This window comes from Cyprinodon tularosa, unplaced genomic scaffold, assembly GCF_016077235.1.
Source record: "Cyprinodon tularosa strain WSP-4 unplaced genomic scaffold, ASM1607723v1 ctg430, whole genome shotgun sequence".
In the NCBI taxonomy this organism is placed as follows: Eukaryota; Metazoa; Chordata; class Actinopteri; order Cyprinodontiformes; family Cyprinodontidae; genus Cyprinodon; species Cyprinodon tularosa.
This window is the reverse complement of record NW_024039153.1, coordinates 826288-848966: the sequence shown is the minus strand read 5'-3', so window position 1 is coordinate 848966 and position 22679 is coordinate 826288. Positions and strand designations below refer to the sequence as shown.

The 22679-nt window shown below is 39.1% G+C and overlaps 2 protein-coding genes across 2 annotated transcripts; one reads left to right on the top strand and one right to left on the bottom strand.

Annotated features, from left to right (window-relative positions):
* Window positions 1-1598: 1598 nt before the first annotated feature.
* On the top strand, window positions 1599-8268 carry stx11a (syntaxin 11a). Its single transcript, XM_038299579.1, has 2 exons — window positions 1599-1840; window positions 7131-8268. The coding sequence occupies exon 2, from the start codon at window positions 7136-7138 to the stop codon at window positions 8018-8020; it is 885 nt and encodes a 294-aa protein (XP_038155507.1). The 5' UTR covers window positions 1599-1840; window positions 7131-7135; the 3' UTR covers window positions 8021-8268.
* A 6310-nt stretch (window positions 8269-14578) lies between these two features.
* On the bottom strand, window positions 14579-19481 carry fbxo30a (F-box protein 30a). Its single transcript, XM_038299610.1, has 2 exons — window positions 17412-19481; window positions 14579-15194 (listed from the first exon to the last, which is right to left on the bottom strand). The coding sequence occupies exons 1-2, from the start codon at window positions 19401-19403 to the stop codon at window positions 14991-14993; spliced, it is 2196 nt and encodes a 731-aa protein (XP_038155538.1). The 5' UTR covers window positions 19404-19481; the 3' UTR covers window positions 14579-14990.
* Between the last annotated feature and the right edge of the window lie 3198 nt (window positions 19482-22679).

Genomic DNA, 22679 nt, shown 5'->3' with positions numbered 1-22679 from the left:
TAAGTCCACTAATTTAATAATCTAAATTTCAGTGACACATTGTCTATGATAACACACTCACCGGCCACTTTATTAGGTACACCGGTCCAACTGCTCGTTAACACTTAATTTCTAAGCAGCCAATCACATGGCGGCAACTCAGTGCATTTAGGCATGTAGACATGGTCAAGACAATCTCCTGCAGTTCAAACCGAGCATCAGTATGGGGAAGAAAGGTGATCTGAGTGACTTTGAACGTGGCATGATTGTTGGTGCCAGAAGGGCTGGTCTGAGTATTTCAGAAACTGCTGATCTACTGGGATTTTCACGCACAACCATCTCTAGGGTTTACAGAGAATGGTCCGAAAAAGAAAAAACATCCAGTGAGCGGCAGTTCTGTGGGCGGAAATGCCTTGTTGATGCCAGAGGTCAGAGGAGAATGGCCAGACTGGTTCGAGCTGATAGAAGGGCAACAGTGACTCAAATAACCACCCGTTACAACCAAGGTGGGCAGAAGAGCATCTCTGAACGCACAGTACGTCGAACTTTGAGGCAGATGGGCTACAGCAGCAGAAGACCACACCGGGTGCCACTCCTTTCAGCTAAGAACAGGAAACTGAGGCTACAATTTGCACAAGCTCATCGAAATTGGACAATAGAAGATTGGAAAAACGTTGCCTGGTCTGATGAGTCTCGATTTCTGCTGCGACATTCGGATGGTAGGGTCAGAATTTGGCGTCTACAACATGAAAGCATGGATCCATCCTGCCTTGTATCAACGGTTCAGGCTGGTGGTGGTGCTGTCATGGTGTGGGGAATATTTTCTTGGCAATCTTTGGGCCCCTTGGTACCAATTGAGCATCGTTGCAACGCCACAGCCTACCTGAGTATTGTTGCTGACCATGTCCATCCCTTTATGACCACAATGTACCCAACTTCTGATGGCTACTTTCAGCAGGATAATGCGCCATGTCATAAAGCTGGAATCATCTCAGACTGGTTTCTTGAACATGACAATGAGTTCACTGTACTCAAATGGCCTCCACAGTCACCAGATCTCAATCTAATAGAGCATCTTTGGGATGTGGTGGAACGGGAGATTCGCATCATGGATGTGCAGCCGACAAATCTGCGGCAACTGTGTGATGCCATCATGTCAATATGGACCAAACTCCCTGAGGAATGCTTCCAGCACCTTGTTGAATCTATGCCACGAAGAATTGAGGCAGTTCTGAAGGAAAAAGGGGGTCCAACCCGTTACTAGCATGGGGTACCTAATAAAGTGGCCGATGAGTGTATATCACTTTTTCCTGACTCTGTAAATTAAAAATAAAATCGACTTAAATGTTTTTAAATAAAATATGTCAAAACCAAAAACCAGTTTTCTCTGGTTATACCTGATAATACCTTTTTGCATGAAATATGTGGATAAAAAGCGCGATAATAACCAGAATATATTTAAAAGTCGCTTCATTTCTTCCTCCTGACGCGCTGAACGATGCGCGTTCGCGCTACCGGGTACGCGCATAGTGACATTAACCCCTCCTCCCTGGATTAAAAAAATAAATAAAAAAATGAAACAAAGTGTATTTTATTTTATGCCAGCTTTATGGGCTGCAGATGCCCAGCCAGTAAAGTGATGGGTCTGTGAGAAGCGCTGAGAACCGCGGAGAGGCGTGATCTTCCGCATTAGTTCAAGCTGCAGTGGTGCAAGACCTCCACACTTCTAGTTCACTACAGGCTGCATGGTGAAATTCACATTTGTAACCGAGAGAAAAAGAGGAAATGAGTCTCTCATCGCTTGTTTCTTGTTCTTCTCTGAGTTTAACATCTTAGCACCGCTGGAGGGTAACGCTTAAAGGTAAGTTCAGTTTTTAAACTATAATATGTTGTTTTTTATTATTATTAATTACCTCCTAAGGTTCCTACAGTCGATTCAGTGATGAATGAGGTGATTCAAACTCATGTCTTCTAAACCATATTACTTTTTTCTTTATTAATTTATTTTTAACTCTTTAAGAGATGTCTAACTTTTAAACTTTATGTTCTTTTACTTTAAATTTTTGGCCCATTAATCACTTTATAAGACTGTCTGTAATGAGCAGAGGCGATTCTAGAGTCTGTGGGGGCCCCAAGCAAAAAATCCTAGGGGGCCCTACTGACCAGTGTTCATCACCATTATGTTAGGCTATAAATAATCTGACAACAATGAAAAATGTATTAAATAAAACCTTTTTTTATTCCAAATGTTCTAAACATGAACAACCTTGTTATTTTGGAAAATATAAAAGAATATAAGTAAAGAATAAACTAATAAATTAAAATAAATGTATAATAAAATAAAAAAACAGTAAATTACTTTAAAAACCCAATATAAACTTTGTACAAAATATAAAGTATAGTAAGTGTAGTGAAATTATTGGGGTCCTATACTGCTTCCAGAATTGCTGCTTACGGGCCTTGGCTTGTGCAAATGCAGACACTAAGGCCCCGTCCACACGAAGTCAAAACGAACACGAAACGCTAATATTTTCCAGAACGTTTGCCGTAAAGACGGAGACGTAAAATAAATGTGATCGTCTACACGAATGCATGAAAACGCTGCAAAGTGTATGCCAGGCCTGTAAGTGGCTCTGTGGTGCCAAAGCAAAAATAGGCGACGAAATGTTGGGCATGTGCACTAATATTTATACATGGTTGCCCTGCGGGTCCATTTTCGTGGTTCAGTCAAATTCAGGTGCTGAACTATGTGGTCAATATTGCTCTGTTCTTCCTGGAGATATTCCAGAAGAAGAAGATTCTGTTGTAAGCCCGACAGCAGGGTGAGTAGCATGAGCAGCAGCCATTCAACACAGTACGGCGCCATTGTTGTTGTGATACTGTGTCGCGCATGCGTGTTTAGAGGTGAGGCTATGATGCATGCGTGTAAGAAAAAAAATGCGGTTAGGTTAAAGATGGAAACGCGAAAACGGCGTTTCAAAATCTTCCCACTCTGAAGGCTTAATAAAAAAAAGATCGTTTACAGACCCCCGAAACGCGGCTTCGTATGGATGAGAGGCTGGTTTGGTGAAAAATTTGTGCGTTTAGGCCAGGGTTTGACTTCGTGTGGACGGGGCCTAAGTCCTCCAGATCCAAAGACCTTCGCACACTATACTCTATGGAAATAAGCGCCAGTCCTGAAAGTTTCTCTTGAGACATGGAAAATGAATAATTTTCCTTCAGCTTAGTTACATAATTGCTTTCCAATTTACTGAACGATAGGCCTACAACGTCACCCATTCGCTAGGCTACGTTCATTTTCATTAATGGAAGTCATCCACCTGGGCTGGGCTGGGCTGGATTTTGACTGGGCAAAGCCAATGTCAATCAACATTCCATCCAATCGGAATTTTTAAATGCAGTTGTGCATCTCCTCAGTCACTATAGCGTTGCCACTTCATGCTCGTCTGTTGCTGTTTATCTACCGGGTGTACAGTAGCTGGCTCTCGGGGGGCCCCCCAGCGGCTCGGGGCTCCAAGCAGTTGCTTGGTTTGCCTGTTGACAAGGTGCGCCTCTGGTAATGAGCCTGAGAGGAGAAGCTGAGAATAACCTCACATCATCACAACTGAGGAAGTAAATCATTGGTTTCCTTCCTAGAAAACCTTAAAAAGAACCTCTGAAGTTATGTTGGGAGTTTTCTATTAATGAAGTCTACTAAGAATAGCCTCACCGTGTCATGGTAACCTATGAGATATACTATAATAAGCTATAGCAGAGGTATAGGAATAAAACTTGGCCAATTTATATTAAATTTCCTTAGAAGGTTCCTCACAAAACTGTCGAAATAGAACTGATAGTTGAAGAATAACAAATATTAGTTGAAATTAGGGAAATGATGCAGGATATAAAGACTAATCAATCTGAAGCTAAAACTGATGCATCCACTGCTGATGTCAACCAGTGCTTTAAGACAGTCTTTCCCAACCTTTTTTGACTTGTGTTCAACTTTGGGCATTTTGTCTTCCCATTAGTTCCCCTATAAGTTAAAATATTGATGATTGTCTAAAAGTAGGACGTACAATAACTGATAATAAAATACAAATATATTATACTTAATCTTTTAATTTGAGCATTATATTATCTAAAAAAACACAACATAAAATTTTTTCCCTGGAAGTTTGTAAGGAATGAAAATAAATACAAAATAAAATCATATTATAAACCTGGAGCTCCTCTGAGTTACTGACTCCTTTATAATCACATTTAAACTTGATGAATTGGTAACAAAACACAGGAGAGAAATTATAGTTAGTCTGACTTCCATCCATCCATTTTCTGTCACGCTTAACCCCAGTTGGGGTGGCGAGGGCTGTCAATGGGCGAGAGGCGGGGTCCACCCTGGACAGGTCGCCTGTTCATCGCAGGGCAACAAAGAGACACACCGGAATAACAACCATTCAAGCACACATTCACACCTAAGAAACAATTTTAGAGAAGCCAATTAAACTAACAGTCATGTTTCTGGACTGTGGGAGAACCCACACATGCTCAGGAAGAACATGCAAACTCCATGCAGGAATTTGAACCCAAAACCTTCTTGCTTCAAGGCAGCAGTGCTACCCACTGACCGACTTAATCAGTTTGACTTTGTTTTCATCATTTATGACATTTGAGCTCATTTGATGAGCTCCGAAAGCTCAGTGTGAAAAAACAGCTGATCCAGCCTGTTCCTCTGCTTGGTTTGGATGTGTCAAAGCTGAAGGTAGACTCAAACATATAAGAAAAACTTTTTAGTTGATAAAAGCTTGTTTCATTTTTCAATTGGGTTCTCAGAGAGTAAAACAAATCCCAGCCCTTTTTAATCTTAATTTAATATTTTAATGTACCCCTTGTAATGCACTCGCGGACTACTAGGGGTATGCATACCCCTAATAGAAAAATAAATAATAACCCCTAGTAGAGTTATAAATATAAAATCTTTATATTTGCTGCAGATTTTTATGGAATTTTCATTATATAGCTGAGTAAAGTAAAAGACCTACTTATGTAGGAATAACTAAATGGTAAGCTTTCCTCCAGCTGATTTCGTGGGTTTTTAAGGAACTCACCCAAATGGTCTGCAAAATTACGCCCCGTCCACACGAAGTCAAAACGAACACGAAACGCTAATATTTTCCAGAACGTTTGTCGTAAAGACGGAGACGTAAAATAAATGTGATCGACCACACGAATGCATGAAAACGCTGCAAAATGTATGCCAGGCCTGTAAGTGGCGCTGTGGTGCCAAAGCAAAAATAGGCGAAAACAGGCAACGAAATGTCGGGCATGCGCAGTAATATTTATACAACAACCAAACCGGAAAACCCCTGCGGGTCCATTTTCGTGGTTCAGTCAAATTCAGGTGCTGAACTATGTGGTCGATATTGCTCTGTTCTTCCTGGAGATATTCCAGAAGAAGAAGATTCTGTTGTAAGCCCGACAGCAGGGTGAGTAGCATTAGCAGCAACGGTGCCATTGTTGTTGTGATACTGTGTCGCGCATGCGTGTTTAGAGGCGACGCTATGATCATGCGTGTAAGAAAAAAAATGCGGTTAGAGCTTAAAGATGGAACCGCGAAAACGGCATTTCAAAATCTTCCCACTCTGAAGGCTTAATAAAAAAAAGATTGTTTACAGACCCCCTGAAATGCCGGCTTCGTATGGATGAGAGGCTGGTTTGGTGAAAAACTTGTGCGTTTAGGCCAGGGTTTGACTTCGTGTGGACGGGGCCTTATTTAGCCTATTGTCTCTACTAAAATAATTCTTTTCTCCTGTGGTTTTATCATGTACATGTCTCCCAAAAGGTAGCCTATAGAGTCAATGTCTATACAGCTCTATGGAAATTCTCACAGGATTTTATGTAAATTTACGCTTTACAGCACCGCCTAAGATGTCAGCAGTGACTTGCTATGCATAGCTACCAAATATGACTTTAGCATTAGTGCTGTGGTTGCAACACCTTGATTTTAAAGCGATTATTAAAGTAAAACTCTGAAGGTAAAAGAGTAATCAGTTAAGGTTTTTGTACCAGCACATTTCATCATTAGCAAAATATTTAGTTTTGTGTTTTTGTGTCAGTAAAGATGTGAAAACAGGGGCCATGACCAGTTCTACAGGGGTACTGGCCCCCATCGGCCCCCTTCTAGAACTGTCAATGGCTCTATAGTACAGCTTATAAATACTTTACTTTACTGTTCTCTTCTGTGCACAACACATGAGGCTAATAGTAATAAATTTAATAGAATTTAATAATAAAATCTAATCCAGTTGCTAATGTTTCCTGGGATTACTGTACATTTTTATGCTAGATTAAGGTGCAATTACTTTAAATATTTTCTACTTAATGAAAAAAAAACCCTGGCAATTAAATCAAACTAGATTTGATAATATTCAGATTTAATTATTATTTGTTGCTACATTTACTGTCTGTTATGATTGATTAAAATGTAATCACAATTAACTACTAAAACTTAACCCTAATGAAGCTTTTCTTGACATTTCATTTCACTAACACCTGTTTCTTTTTATACTTGTTAGGAGTTTCAGTTCTCGATCTGAGGAAATATCCCCCTTTTGAATTGTGAGAATCACCAGAAGTCAATTCCTTTGTAGAGTCAAATCATTCTACCTTAACGTCATTATGTTTGCCTTCATCTTCTTGAGGTTTTGATGAATTTTTCCACCAACATCAGAACAAGTTCCCTTTTCCTGTTTTTCTTTAACACAATTGGATTTCCACTCTTCTTGTTTTCAGCTGTCTCAAAATAACATTATGAAACTTGACTGAAACTGCTGCTTAGAAGAGCAAAGGGCCTGTGAATCACTGGAACCTTGAAACAAGGATATAACTTAAAAAAAAAAAGATTTTGAGAACTTAACTGCTTGTAGTTTGTAAAACAGAAAACTCCTGTTATTTGATTACCGGTAACAACTATGATTCTTTTTGTGTTCGAATTTGAAGGGTTTTGTAGATGATGTTTCATTTCTTAATTCATGAGAAAGAATAAACAAAAGTTTCTTCTGCAGCACATTTTATAGTTTTATTAATGGCTCAGGTAACAGAAGATTCAGATTTAGAGGTAAAAATTATCATTTACTTTAAAATGTTGCATTATTCATTATCTTCCCCTGCAGGTATAATGAAAGACAGACTGTGCGAGCTACAGAGCCTCCCCTGCCCCCCCTTAGAGGAGGAGGGTAGCCTCATTGGGAGCCAGATCAACAGCTCAGAGGATGAGGAGCTTCTACAGCAGGCCATCGTCTTTCAGGGCGAAGATGTGATGGAGAGCACCTACAAAGAGGCCCAAACAATGAGAAAGGAGATGCTGCTCCTCAAGTTGGATGTGAAGCGTCTGGGGAAGCAGAACACTCGCTTCCTGACATCTGTGAGGAGGCTGAGCAGCATCAAGAGAGACTCAAACGCGGTCGGCAAGAGCATCAAGGCGAGAGGGGAGGCCATTTATGCGCGGCTGGAAAAGCTGGGGAAGCTGAGCAAGGAGCTGGATGAAAAACATGGACCTACGTCAGCTGTGGCTCGCATTGTGCGCTCGCAATACGTGTCTCTGACCAGCGCTTTCCACGAAGCCATTTCAGAGTACAACGAGGCGGAAATGATCCAGAGGGAAAACTGCAAAACCCGCATTCAGAGGCAAGCAGAGATCATGGGCAAGGAGGTGAGCAGGGAGCAGATAGACGAGATGATTGAGACAGGAAAGTGGAACGTCTTCTCTGATAATCTCCTCCTGGAGGGGAGGACTGCCAGATCTGCTCTGAACGAGATAGAAAGCCGACACAAGGAGCTGCTGGAGCTGGAGAGCCGCATCAGGGACATCCATGAACTCTTCTTCCAGCTGGCCCTGTTGGTGGAGGAGCAGGGCTGCATGCTGGACAACATAGAAGCAAACGTCGGTGCAACTCAGGACTATGTCGCCAAGGCTGCAGATCAGATCAAGCAGGCTGTGAGATACAAGAAAGACAATCCATGCAAGAAACTTTTCTGCTGTTGCTTTCCGTGCTGCAAATGAGACTTTCTTCTCACAGCATTTTTTAAATCTATCTCTGCAGAGCGGGCTTCAACAGGCTAATCCAAGCTTTGGTTGGTGGCATGCAGGCCAGCAGGGGGCCCCCAAAAGAGCTGGAGTTCTACTAGATAATCAGTTTTCAGACATTTGCCTTTAAAATGATAAATATTTTTATTTTATTTGGGGATTTGAGTGCTTCTAAGAAGTTAAAAATTGTACACATACAAACACTTAAAATATATATATATATATCACTAGTTTAAACAATTCTGCTGCACTTTTCTTGCAGAAAACAACAACAAGAAAAGTGCAGCAGAGGTGAATCAGTCCTAAATGTCAGAGAAATAAGGTCTCAGTTTTGTTACAGGTTTCAAGAAATATTATGAATGGAAATTAAGGCCCAAAATCAACTTCTACCCAGGACCCTTTAAGACCCAGCTCTGTTCATTAGCTGTATTTATTTTAAGTTTTGCTCTGCGTTGTCAGTATCCAACATCTCTAGTCTGAACTCGTTATCGTTTTTTTACTCTGTTGATTTAAGAAGAAGGAAGAGGCATTTCAGACCACAAACACATATGCAAACGCAGATAGTGCAATTTGTTTCTTACATTTCCTGATGGTTACTTGGATTCTACTTTAAATGGCGCCTACGCATCTGCTGTAAAGACCCTTTCAGCTATGTGCAATCACTTTCAGCTTTTTGAAAATATTTAAATGTGACCTGAAGCATAAATTAGAGCCTTCGGGTGGCTATTTTTTCACAGTCAAAGCATGAAACTGGAAATAAACGTTGCTTTTTGTTCCTGCTGCAGCTGCTGTTGTTCGACAGGTCTTTAGAAATACATCAAAGCCTCTAATTAGGGGAAGATATGTTTACATGCATTACGAAACTTTTGTGGGACCAGCCTAATTTATCAATAATCCTATTGTTGTTTGAGTCATCTGCACCGTTTTCAGACAGGGTGGCATTATCTTAAATCAATAATGTACAACAAAAAGCTGTCCCTCAATAGGTCACCTTTGCTCATGACCCAAATTTCTATGTTCACGTGTGTTTGCCGAGGCTGAGCAACAATAAACGAAAGACGAGCAGCTCAGAGGTGTTTCCGTTCATGCGGCAGGCCTTTTTCAGCACAATAGAGTGAGATGAAAATGTGTGACACGCCATCAACCCAGTTGTCAGCTGGTAACAGGCAGGTGAGTCAGATCAACATGGTGTTATGGCAGTTTTAAAAAAATGAAATGTCTCTGCTAAATGTTGAAATGAGTTTCTAGTCTGCAATGGTTGCACTTCCTTGATCAGCCGCCTTGTTGCGGTTTGCGTGTCTGTGTGAAGAGGGGTGGGGGTTTACAGGCACCGTGGCTAGCTTTACTTGAACCGTTGCACCATGACTTTAAAGTGTTGCCCAGCATCCCTCCATTACTGCTTCTCTTTTTCTTGATGTGGCTGTTTGTAGGCTGTGTTGGACGATTTAAAGGGGAAAAGTTCTTGTGGGTTTGATTCCCACTACTGATGGGAAGTGTGGCTGCTGTTAAGTTGTGTGTGGGCTTATCGCCTTTCTATGTAAAAAAATGAAGGTCCATATTCTTAGTAAGAGCTTTTTATATCTGGGATTGAATGTTGACGACAGATTTGTGAATAGCACATCTTATAAAATGATTTTGATCTGTAATATTAAATTAAATTCCCTGTTATCAAATATTTTATTAATTCTTTTCAGCTGATTTAAATTATGCTATTATACTTTTTTGTTACTTTTTAGTCTGCACCAAAAAGAGGCTCAAAACTACAAGACAACAATGACTCATCTGCTTCTAAAAATAAACATCTTCATACAAAAAGAATCAATAAATTGTGTGGATTTGGTGCCATCTAGCTGCAGATTTCTTTTCACAACTTTGCTTTTTCTTCTTTGGTTGTACTTTTCATATTCTGTGGTGTTAAACGTCAACTTTTATCATATTATGTTGGCTCTTAATGTAACTGACCACCAGAAAACGTGAAAAAAAAAAAGTGTTATGAAGGGTTTACTAGGTTAATCAGAATCAGAACTCGGTTAATTTGGGGATAAAATCGTTTTTTGATAGTTTTTAGAAGCAATGATGCAGTTTTTGTTTCATCTGAACAAAACATCGTCTTCCACATTGTTTTTGTAGTTAAAATAAACATTTAACATACAGGTGCTGGTCATAAAATTAGAATATCATGAAAAAGTAGATTGATTTCAGTAATTCCATTTAAAAAGTGAAACTTGTATATTATATTCATACATTACATACAAACTCATATATTTCAGATGTTTATTTTGTTTAATTTTGATGATTACAAATGACAACAAATGAAAATCTCAAATTCATCATATCAGAAAATTAGAATATTGTGAAAAGGTTCAAAATTGATGGCCCCTGGTGCCACACTCTAATCAGCTAATTAACTCAAACCACCTGCAAAAGCCTTTAAATGGTCTTTCAGTCTAGTTCTATAGGCTACACAATCATGGGGAAGACTGCTGACTTGACAGTTGTCCAAAAGACGACCATCGACACCTTGCACAAGGAGGGCAAGACACAAAAGGTCATCGCTAAAGAGGCTGGCTGTTCACAGAGCTCAGTGTCCAAGCACATTAATAGAGAGGCGAAGGGAAGGAAAAGATGTGGTCGAAAAAAGTGTACAAGCAAGAGAGATAACCGCACCCTGGAGAGGATTGTGAAACAAAACCCCTTCAAAAATGTGGGGGAGATTCACAAAGAGTGGACTGCAGCTGGAGTGAGTGCTTCAAGAACCACCACACACAGACGTATGAAAGACATGGGTTTCTGCTGTCGCATTCCTTGTGTCAAGCCACTCTTGAACCACAGACAGCGTCAGAAGCGTCTTGCCTGGGCTAAAGAGAAACAGGACTGGACTGCTGGTGAGTGGTCCAAAGTCATGTTCTCTGATGAAAGTAAATTTTGCATTTCCTTTGGAAATCAAGGTCCCAGAGTCTGGAGGAAAAGAAGAGAGGCACTTCATCCACGTTGCTTGAAGTCCAGTGTAAAGTTTCCACAGTCAGTGATGGTTTGGGGTGCCATGTCATCTGCTGGTGTTGGTCCATTGTGTTTTCTGAGGTCCAGGGTCAACGCAGCCACATACCAGGAAGTTTTAGAGCACTTCATGCTTCCTGCAGCTGACCAACTTTTTGGAGATGCAGATTTCATTTTCCAACAGGACTTGGCACCTGCACACAGTGCCAAAGCTACCAGTACCTGGTTGAAGGACCATGGTATCCCTGTTCTTAATTGGCCAGCAAACTCTCCTGACCTTAACCCCATAGAAAATCTATGGGGTATTGTGAAGAAGAAGATGCAATACACCAGACCCAACAATTCAGAAGAGCTAAAAGCCGCTATTAGAGCAACCTGGGCTATCATAACACCTGAGCAGTGCCACAGACTGATCGACTCCATGCCACGCCGCATTGCTGCAGTAATACAGGCCAAAGGAGGCCCAACTAAATACTGAGTGCTGTACATGCTCATACTTTTCATGTTCATACTTTTCAGTTGGCCAACATTTCTATAAATCCTTTGTTTTTATTGGTCTTCAGTAATATTCAAATTTTCTGATATGATGAATTTGAGATTTTCATTTGTTGTCATTTGTAATCATCAAAATTAAACAAAATAAACATCTGAAATATATGAGTTTGTATGTAATGTATGAATATAATATACAAGTTTCACTTTTTAAATGGAATTACTGAAATCAATCTACTTTTTCATGATATTCTAATTTTATGACCAGCACCTGTATTGCCACTTTTCCATAAATGACACATTTGTGAGGAACGCGGCTCATAGTTATCCTATAAACAGATGTGATAACCATATCCAAATATTTGGCTTATAGAAAGAAACCCATTTTAAATATATATAAAAAAAAAAAAGATCTTTGATTAATGAAAACCAAGAAGCATCAAATTATCCAACTGTGAAGCATCAACAAAAAGGTAGTTTTCTTTATAAGAGTTAGTGAAGTTAGCTTGTTTATGGTAATTATCAATGTTAAAACTATAGGCCAGGGCTCTTTTTGGACCATCCACAAGGGCTCATAATAATCGCTAAATATATATTTAACTATCTATATCAGTCTTAAAACCTTAGTTATACATTTTCACTACAGAATCAGTGCCATTTTTCTTAGCTAACTTCGAAATTATGGTATTTTTTTCTATCAAATATTACCATATAGAAGAAATGTCATGCTTCATCTTTATTTTGTTTTTTTATTTTAAAAGCTAAAAATACAAATAAACTGTTGGTTGCTGAAGCTGGCTACAGATTTCCTATGGCAGATATTTAACAAAAGTAATGGGTTGTGTTTTATTTCAAAAGTCCCGTAACACTTTGAAGCTCTAAAACAACTTTTACTTCGCTGGTCTCGGGCCAAAATGACTCTTGGGATATGAAAGGTTGCAGACCTCTGCTGTGGGCGGAGAAATAAACATAACAAATGCATAAAAACTCTTTATTAAACAGCTTCAAAACAAGCCGCTGTACTTTGGTGTGGAAAAAAACACTTCTACAGGAGTAAAAATAGAAGCTACAATACTAATGAAAACGTGGATGAAAACGTGGACGCACTTCAGAGGCAAAAAACTGGCTGCATAAAAAAGCCCATTTCAGATGAAAACAAAACAAGTGAGATAAAAACATGCTAAAAAACTAAAGAAAAATCAACCCCCACTATACATACATATGTCTGTTTAAACTGGAACACTGGCCACATGTGATGAAGTATAGCTTAAGTACCTGGTGGTTCAAGTTAAAAGAAAAGTGAAAAAGTTATTCAGGTGCTTAAATAGTTATAACAAAAAAATTTAACAGTCCCCAGCTGGACTGATCAGTACAGTTTATCAAACTTTCATGCAGTAAGTGACAGAAAACACTAGTAAACCAACAAAAACAAACCTTTAGGATTTACAGTACATGCATTCATGTGCAAATCAATAATTCACATCTACGCCCAGCAGAGGCGGACTTCTTTCCAAATAAAAAGTACCTAAAAAAAAGTAAAATATACATAAAAAAAACTCTAAGATAACCATACATTAGGACATTCGCAAACACCTTTTAAAGTGATAAACAAAAAAAAACATAAAAAAACAAATCCAGGGTGTTTTTAATAGCCGTTTTTTGCTAACAAAAGGACCCTATGAATTGGAGGGCGGGATAAAACAAAAGGCTTACTTTAGCAAACATCGCACTAATAAAATAATAAAAAATATATTTCCAAATGGATCAGTACAGTCAGTTTCAATATTCCTGCATAACCTTTGCTTCCTACAGTTTGGAGAGCCCACACTGATCGGTAGCTAGACAATAACTCATCCTAAAACCCTGAGACGGCCTCCATTTCAACCCTCCTCAGACACAGTGGTAAAAAAAAAAAAAAAAAATCTAAAGATGTTTCTTATAAAAGGATGACAATAAGTAGTGATTTCTATAATTGTTGTTGGTTATATTTCTTAAAACCTGGCCAGCAGGGTTTATGAGGTCGCACTTAGTGAAATCAAAGACACAATGTTTACACCGATCACTTCCATCTATCAAATGGCTCTAAATTGATTTCTGTAGTTAAAAAAAAACCTACAAGTGTCTGCTGGTCACCTGTATATTTTAATAATAATAAAATACGCTGCAGAATAGTGTTCACCTTGACTAACACGGACAATTACCCAGAAAAATGATGACAAACGCTCCATTAGTGTACGTGGTAACGTGTCAAACCTCAAACCCAGAGTCAAACCTACCACTCAGACACTGATGTCAGCGCACTTATACAGGTTAGCAAACACCAAATGTTTGTCGTCATTCCTGTAAAAAACCTGAAACCTTCAGCTCACTATTAATACATTCTTTTAACACTGCGACATGTCTGCATTTAACCAGATCAGGATACGATATAAAGATACCAGTAATTGCTAAAAGCGAATCAGACGTCTTACTGAAACGACCTCTACTGTCTGTTGACTAAATAAAAAGCTAAGGCTATCTACCATGTGACAGAATTTGATTACGATAAAAAAAAAAAAAACTTAAGATGCACTAAGAAGTCAGATTGAAAACAGACTTCAACAGCAGGTGAGCTGCTGAAAAATTATTTCTCCAATTTTTAGATGCATCAGAACCAAGAACTACCATCTCATTAGCTCTAATACAGACACTAACAGTACTTCCTTGCGTTCCCCTGAACACAATTCACATATGGGTCAAAGGCATTTATTTATATCTATAAAACGGGATTAATCTTGTAACGTAATTTTCTATTGGATTTAAATATGAATTGTCACAATTTGTAAGGGACTGCTTGGATGCAATATTTCCTAAGGTATAATAGTTTAAAGGCCATTTATGCAGCAAAAGATTTTTCCAAAAAGATGGACTTTTACCATTTTATATGTGCTTTCTGATCTAGATCCTTCTGATGACAGAAACGTGTGGAACATTAGTTTAATCAGAATGGATATCAAGAGGGCAATAATGAGACACTTCAGTATGGATTTTTCTGATGTCACAGCCCTGATTTAAAACATCTTTATGAAAGAGTCTGCAAAAAATTTATTTCTGTTACAGCTTAAAAAAAAAAAGGGATTAGCAGGGCAGACCTCACAGGAAAACCAGTATTGGTCAGTAAAAGCACAACTGGTGCATCTTTATGAAAAACAGTAACGCAGCGTTGATCAAAGCTTTGGTTGAACCACCTGATTCGCATGCAGGAAAAATAAATCTGAATTTCCAAATGTTGAGTTGGCGACTTTGTTTTGTGTCAAAGAAAGTGAAGCAAAGAATATGGAGGAACTGATGGTGTTCCATTTGTAGTTGTAGAGTCGTAACATGAATATTGATGTCTGTAAACAGTGAAGGAAATACAGGAGTAATAAGGTTCTCTTGGTCAGTAAGTAAAAAAAAAAAAGAAAATGACCATCGCTGCTCATGCTACTGGTTTAAGAACCGATCGTAAACATCTTCCCTCTTTCGTGAGCTCTCTGGTGAAACACATGCACGGCAGAGGGATCGCTTCCTCCCGACGGGTGATGGTGTTGAACTTGCACTTCTTCAGGTGGTCGGCCATACTGGCGATGTCTGCGAACTTCCACTCGTTCACTGTGCCGAAGGCTGTGCTGAAGCGCCACACCTGACGGAACACAAGACGAAGCCATTATCAGCTGACCAACATTTGCTTTTATTAACCAGGATTTCTGCATGTAATGACTTTCTCAAATAGTTACACTGTCAATGTAACCTATATCAATTTCCAAAGTTAACTAAAAATACATTTAACATCATTAAAAACATCAAAACAATTAAATAAAAGCAATAAACTTGGTTTTCCAGCTGTGGCGGGTGACTCAGCTACTTTTTAATCTGTCTGCAGTCCATCCAAACACCCTGCTTTAAAACTATAATCCTATATACTAATCTTTATAAGTGGTGGTGACAGTTACTGAAATCCCAGTATCCCAGTATGCACTGTGTCACGATGAGGGTCATTACAAAAGAAAGGAAATAAAGTATGTGGCCACAGAGGGGAACATTTCTGCAAGACGAACCATCAGAAATTACTAAATGAATTTGATTAAGCCATTTATTTAAGTATATATATATATATATATATATATATATATATATATATATATATATATATATATATATATACAAATAAAAATATTATTCTTTTTTTTTTTTTGACATTCGAACATTAAAGCCCTTTGCAACTAGGCCTGTCACGATAACAAATTTTGCAGAAAGATTAATTGTCTCAAAAATTATTGCGATAAACGATAATATTGTTTGAAGACCTTTTTACTCTGATTTAATGGAAATGACGTAATAATGCATGTGATTTCCTGCCAAAGATAAACACACTTTATTTTCAACAGAACACTTAACACTGGAACTGGTTAACAAAATAAAACGAGAAATAAAAATTAAAAAGATAAAGATAAAGAAGATAAAAAAAAAAGATAAAACCACAGCGAAAAAAAAACCACAGTAAAAATAAAAACGTATGTACAAAATATCACGTTGGTGATATGTACGTTTTCTGGGGAGTTCATCCTGTCTATCAAATGTCTGCAACATTTTTCGAAATGTCGGCTTTTCAACAATATTAAATGGAAGCGTCTCTTTAGCAAATAAATGAACTACGCTGTCTGTGAGCGCGCGTTACTTTGCTCTGTCCTTTTTGTATGCTGCCTGTCGATTAATTGCTTCAGTGATGGTGGACTGTCGCAAACTTGAAGACGCAGACGGGCCACCGCTTGTACTTTTTGTTTCCAGCTGGAGAAACTTTGCTGGGTGGTTGTGCTTTAGCTGCATGTGTAGGTTTGTTGTATTGCTGCTCTCTGTTGCTACTGTTTTATGACAAATGCGACATACTGGCTCGCATAGGTTCAGCGGTTGGCCTCGGTCATTTGGTTTGAATCCGAAATACTCCCACACTGCGGCTGTTGCGCTCGGCTTTCAAACCAGTTCCATTTCTAGCTTTTTCCTCCAACATAAGATGTTTTTTTTTTACCTCGCTAACTCCTCTAACTCCTCATGGGGCTCTAAAGCTGCAGAAGCACAAAATGATGCGCGCTGACTACCTGATGCGATGGTCCACTCCTCCTCCCTCTTCAAAAATGAGGAAGAGGAGGGGTCAGTGGATAGCACCACAGTAAAGCCTTTTCATACAGCATCATCAATAGAAGGAGAAAAACACAGGCAGAGACGATATAGCCGATAGATGAAATGACGTGGATAATTTTTATTTATCGTGCGATTAATTGATTATCGCGACAGGCCTATTTGCAACATAAATGGACAGTGTTTCGGTGGTAGACTGATGCAGCCATGCATCACAATCTACAGGATTTATTCTACATCCTGTTTAAGGCCCTCAAGGCGACTTTGCGAACCAGGAGCTGTCGTTCTGAATTCTGTAGTGGAAATTTACTCTTCTGTTCCCACATTATCTATTTTCCCCATTTCTACAATGGCTCTAATATTCTGTCATCAAAAAAAGGGGGGACAGTGCATTAGAGTTTGATTATAAATAGTTCAGGTAATTTAGAGGGCCCAATAGGGCCCAGACTTGACCTTTGCAGTTGCCTGCAATAGTATTTTACCCACTTTAGTTTTAAAATATTGCTCCCTTCATTAGGTTGGTTGATTCCTTTGCAACTAAAAATATTTTGACTCAAACCCAGTGCAGAACGCTAAAAACTGTAAAGCGTGAAAAAAAAGCAGTTCATTAAGCCTTAAATTAACCAAGCCAGAGCTACAGATCAATCTAACGCCCCAACAGCATTTCTATAATAGAAGATAAACAAAGAAATGCATGACCTAACTGAAGACAAGCCGTTCTCACCTTGTGAGTTATTTGCCATGAAGGAGAGCCATCTTCCCGTCGTTTCTTCTCCCACAGCAGGACGACCATGCCACGCATCTGAAGCAGACTAGCGCACACATCCCTCATGGTGCGAGATACTCTGGACAGCTGGCAGAGACTGAAGCTGTCGAGGAAGCTTGCTATGTGCTGCAAAACCTCAAAAGGAAGGCTGCTAAACTGATCACACTGAAAGTCCATGCGGCGGGTCTTTCTGGAATGGTTGTCTCCAGTTTTCAGAGGCAAACCAGGCTTCACCCCGAAAGAACCCAGGTGTCTGTCATGGATGATTCGAAAGCCCTGAACGGACGGACAGAAGCGTCTCTGGGAGTAGGTGCAGCCGTAATAGGCCAAGGGGCAGCGCTGCTCCATCCAGCCGTTGAGGCCTGCGTGGATGTCCCCGTGAACATTTTTAAAGTGGGACGAAAACTCATCCCGTCGGAAAAGCTGCCCGCAAACGAACGTGAACATGGAGCGCTGTTTAGTTTGGTATCGTGCGACACATTCAAGCACTAGGTCTAGCCGGAGCGTGTGGAAAGGGCTGGGGTTGGAGAGCTGCGGACTGGCGTGGTCACAGGCCGAGGCAGAGGCGATGTCTCCCACCATGGTGTTGGTAGCGAGAATGGCTGAGGGGAAGGAGAATGTCTGAGTACCAAAGTCGATGTGGTAGCCGTCAACAAACCTGCTGTCTGAGATCCCTCTGCCTCCTGGAGAATCTCCCAGGCAAAACAGCAGGGCTGCAGTAATGAGGTCAATACCGTGGAGGCCCATTGGGTCCTCCTCCACCTCCAGATCAGACGTGTCGACCGCTTTGTCCTCCATTTTGGCTCTAAACAAGTAAGGGTCGGACAGCAGGGCTCGGTGGCCGTTAAATGTAAACATACTAATTCCTCTGAGCACATTTACGCCCTGCAGTTCACGCTTCAAACACCTATACCTGAGTTCGGGTGGTAGCTGCTGCAAGAAGCTATTTCTCACATGATGAGACACCAGGAATGGCATTGGAGGTGCGAGTGGTACCTGACGAGCAGCAGGAGGCTCTGGTGCTACAAGGGGCAAATAATCCTGAGGGATCTGTTCCCAGACAAGGTCACCATTTTGAATTGGTTCATTGGTTAGATCCTCTTTTTCTTCAAAATTCAACTCCACAAAATGTCTTTCTTCAGACAAGGTAACCGCATCATGGTTTACATTCGTTCCCACGCTACAGTCGACTCCACCTACTGCTCCCAGCTCACACTCTGAATCACAGTCACTCTCATGCATTTCTACATTCCCCCCACCTTCAGCAACATACACACATCCCCCATTCGCCCCATTAGGGAGTTCTCCATCCGAATCAGTCTTTTCACCGTTTATATTTTCAACAATTGCACCAATGTTGTTGGAATTAGCGAGGATGTCCAAGGCAGCTGCTAAACTCCTAGTGGTCTCCACTGAAGTTCTGTATAGGTTGCTATAAGTTTCTTCCTCCATTTCTACCATTTCGTTGTCCAACAGTGACTCTGTGGCCATTTTATCAGTTCCACCCGTTCCTTTGTCTCCATTCTTTGACACGCTAGTCGTAACTTTCAGCGACTCCAACAGCATCCTCTGATCCTGAAGAGCCAAAGCCATGTCCAGCTGCTCCACCTCATCAAAGTCTTTGCTCAGGTTTTCATAGGACTTGTGATCGGCATAGCTCACAGGCCACCGGTTCCACTCCATAGTGCAACAAACTATACTGGCAGGGCATGTCTCCAGATGCTGCGCCATTTTGATTCTCGGGACAGTAAAGGGGCAACCGAAACCACTGTTAAGGCAAGGCAGTCTTTCATACGGACACAGGAGCCGATGTTCGTCCAGCTTGCAGGAGTGAAAAACTGCCCCGCAAACTAGTGGACAGCCGACCAGATCGCAGGAGACGCCAGGCTCTGATCTGACCATGCACCGTCGGTTGATGCATTTAAGGCAGTGGGGATGAAGGTTCTCCATTTTAGCTGTAGTTTCTCACTTCAGCAGGGGAATAGGGTCAAAGGTTAAACCCTGAAAACAACAATAAACACAAAAGGGATTAAAAGACGATTTTACACAAACAAAAAAAGATGAGATCTTAAGCATTAAGATACATTTCATATCATTTAAACTCCCACATTTAGACCACCTGCATATCCCAGAATCTATTTTGATAAATAAAAATTACACACAATAAATGAAATCATTAATTAATAGTACATTTCTTTATCTTACTTAGCTTACTAGGTGCAACACACAATTAAAAAGAATACACAAATCTTTTGTCTTTATGAAAGTTTTTTTTTTTAAAGATTTTTATTTCCAAAAGCAAATATAATCCGAATTACAAGCTTTATGAGAACCACATTTTAATTTACCATATTTAATTTCTAGTGTTAGAGAAGTTTAAAGAGACTTGTATACAGAGTGCTGCTGCTTTTTTTGACTTTTTCTCATGTTTAAATTTTTCAGATCACGGAGAAATATACAAGAATCTACGGAAGAGGATTAGGGCCACTGAAGAAAAAAACAAAGTTAACTGATTTTTAAATTTTATTTCAGTTTAACATGGGGAAAAAAGTCAGAATTCTGACTTTTTTCTCAGAATTCTGACTTGAATCTCAGAATTTTGAAAAAAAAAAAAAAGTCAGAATTCTGACTTTAATCTCAGAATTCTGACTTTTTTCTCACAATTCTGAGATTAAAGTCAGAATTCTGACTTTTTTCCCATACTATACTGAAATAAAATAAAAAAAATCAGTTAACTTTTTTTTTTTTTTCAGTGGCCCTAATCCTCTTCCGTAAGAATCAGATAAAAAAAAATTATAATAATAATCATATCAGCTGAAATTTAACAGGTAAGAGCTTGGGCCACACTGAGGCGGATTTAATGTCAGACCCATTGGTTATAATGGAAAAGTGTTAATAATAATAATAATACTAAAAAACACTTAAAAGGAGCCTGTCAGACAACATGAATTAGGCTAAAATATTTTAAAATGATTCCTTAATACCATCATATAAAGAAATTAAACAATAAAAGCAAAAGCGTGTTTAATATCTGTGTAAAAAGGGCCCCAGAGCCATTTCTAAGGTGATGGGGGGCCCACAACAAGAGCAACTATCTACATATTGAACTGAGTTATGAATCTGCCAAAGACTGGCTGGTCTGCCAACATTTCAAATGTGCCTCATCTACTTGTCCAGGAGGTCATAATAGAAAAACTTGAGAGAACAGATAGAGCATATTGACAGACAGAATTCTTTTTTTTTTTTTGTATAACTGCACTGAATAGGTTTCTCAATGAGCTAAAGACATGTTTTATAGTCTATATACTCCAGTTAATGATTAATCAATTACTAAATTAGTTGACAACTATTTCAATAATTGATTAATTACTGACTTGCCTCCTTCAGGTCAGGAATATTTTTAGAGTTGTGCATCTCTGAAACAGTTGTTGCAATAAAAAAATACCCCACTTAATTTCACAAAAAGAACATTATAAATGGAGTTGATAGTGCCCTTAGCTTTGTTGAAAATTTGACTACTAATTTCTCACCATTACTGCAGGTGAATGACTTTTGCAATCCCTGTAACTAAGAAGTTGGTCCAAACATAATTTCTAAAGGCTTATGGTTAGCTGGCACATGATATAACAATTTTAAGGATTCTTTTTTTCCTTCTTTTTTAATAAATTATTTTGGATCTGATCATTAACTGTATGTTTTGATTTAAAAGCCAGTGTATTTTAGCTCGGGTTGTTTACCTGAAGTCATTGTCCTACAGGAAACTGAAGCTCTAAACCAGTATTGAGCCTTTTCAGCCTTAGAAAGGTTTTCTTCCAGGATTGCAAAGTAGTTAGGAAAATCATGGAATGAAGTAAAGCCCTCTGACTGTACATTATGATTCAGCCCTCACAATGCTTTGCCATGGTATATTCAGGGAGCTGGTTTTCCATCAAATAGGTGTCGGTCAAAGGCCAGTGGTTCCTGCAATTTAATATGCCTCACATTTCAAACTTACTGTTTATGCACCCATCTAGGTCTATAACCAGGTTGTTGTTTTTTAACCATACAACTGGACACCATTTATCAAATTAGTAGACTTCTGAAAACATGTCATTTTTTTTTGCACTTGAGATCACTTAAAGATCTTATTTAAGATTAAAGGATAAAAGGGTGGTAAATATAAATGCAAACTTTTCAGGTTATTATGTGAGACATTGGAGATAGATATATATATATATATATATATATATATATATATATAGATATAAATATCTCCCCAAAAAAACACTAAACAAAATTGGAAACTCGTGGTTGTGCTGTAATTTATTCAAAACAGAGTTATAAATACTTTTGTAAGGGACTGGGTGTTCAGGTTCTTACTAAATACCTCTTAGTTAATATTCTGGCTAATCAGGATTTTTCCAACAGGGGTATTTCAGGTTTGTTGACGACCTCTTGTAAAAGCTTGAAATTTCACATTAAGAGCGCCACAACTAAGCTTTTGTACAAAGTCTTTGGTATTCAAACAACTTGCCAACAACTTCTTGAACCACAAACCCATTAGGAAGACCACAGCTTATATGTTGTTACCAGGCAGGGTTTATAAGTGTGAAATGATTCATATTTCTAAAATATTTAAAAATCCACAAAACGTTTTATTTTCATATAAAATGTATAAAGTATAATAATTGGTCAAGTCTTTGATGCAGCAGACATGCGAGTTACGCAAACACAGCTGGCAGCTTAGCAATCAGATTAACGTAAACAACAACAGCCGGTGTAACGCGTACAGACATGTTTCAAAACGGTCTTCAATTATTTTACTAGAAAGATTAGAGGAACCAAAAGTTACATTTTCCATAAAAATGCTACCGAAAAAGCGGTGAACCGACTGGAAAGAAAACTTTTTTAAACTAAACAACGCAGGAATGTTAGCATTAGCTTCTACAACTCTCCCATCAGTTGTTAGCTCACCGGTAGCTTCAGAGGGAAACCTACCTGGGTGGCTGCAGTCTCTGGGCTCTTTATATGGTAAGAATATTGTTTGTATATGTCTTCTGTTATTTTTGAGGAACAGTTAACTATAACTATCTATAAACAACTTAAAGTAGTAAAAAAAAAAATAAAACTTTAAATCTTGTATAACGAACTGGCGGCAGCTGGTTCGGTTGGTCTGGGTCCTTTGGTTCTCTCCGGGTGATGATCCTGGTTTGGGACGTCGCAGCTGTACGTCATCACGTAAAGTGA

Coding starts and splice junctions, on each gene's coding strand:
- stx11a (XM_038299579.1), top strand. CDS start 7,136: ATGAAAGACAGACTGTGCGAGCTACAGAGCCTCCCCTGCCCCCCCTTA.
- fbxo30a (XM_038299610.1), bottom strand. CDS start 19,403: ATGGAGAACCTTCATCCCCACTGCCTTAAATGCATCAACCGACGGTGC. Junction 15,195..17,411: donor CATGGCAAATAACTCACAAG/GTGAGAACGGCT, acceptor GTGTTCCGTCAG/GTGTGGCGCTTCAGCACAGC.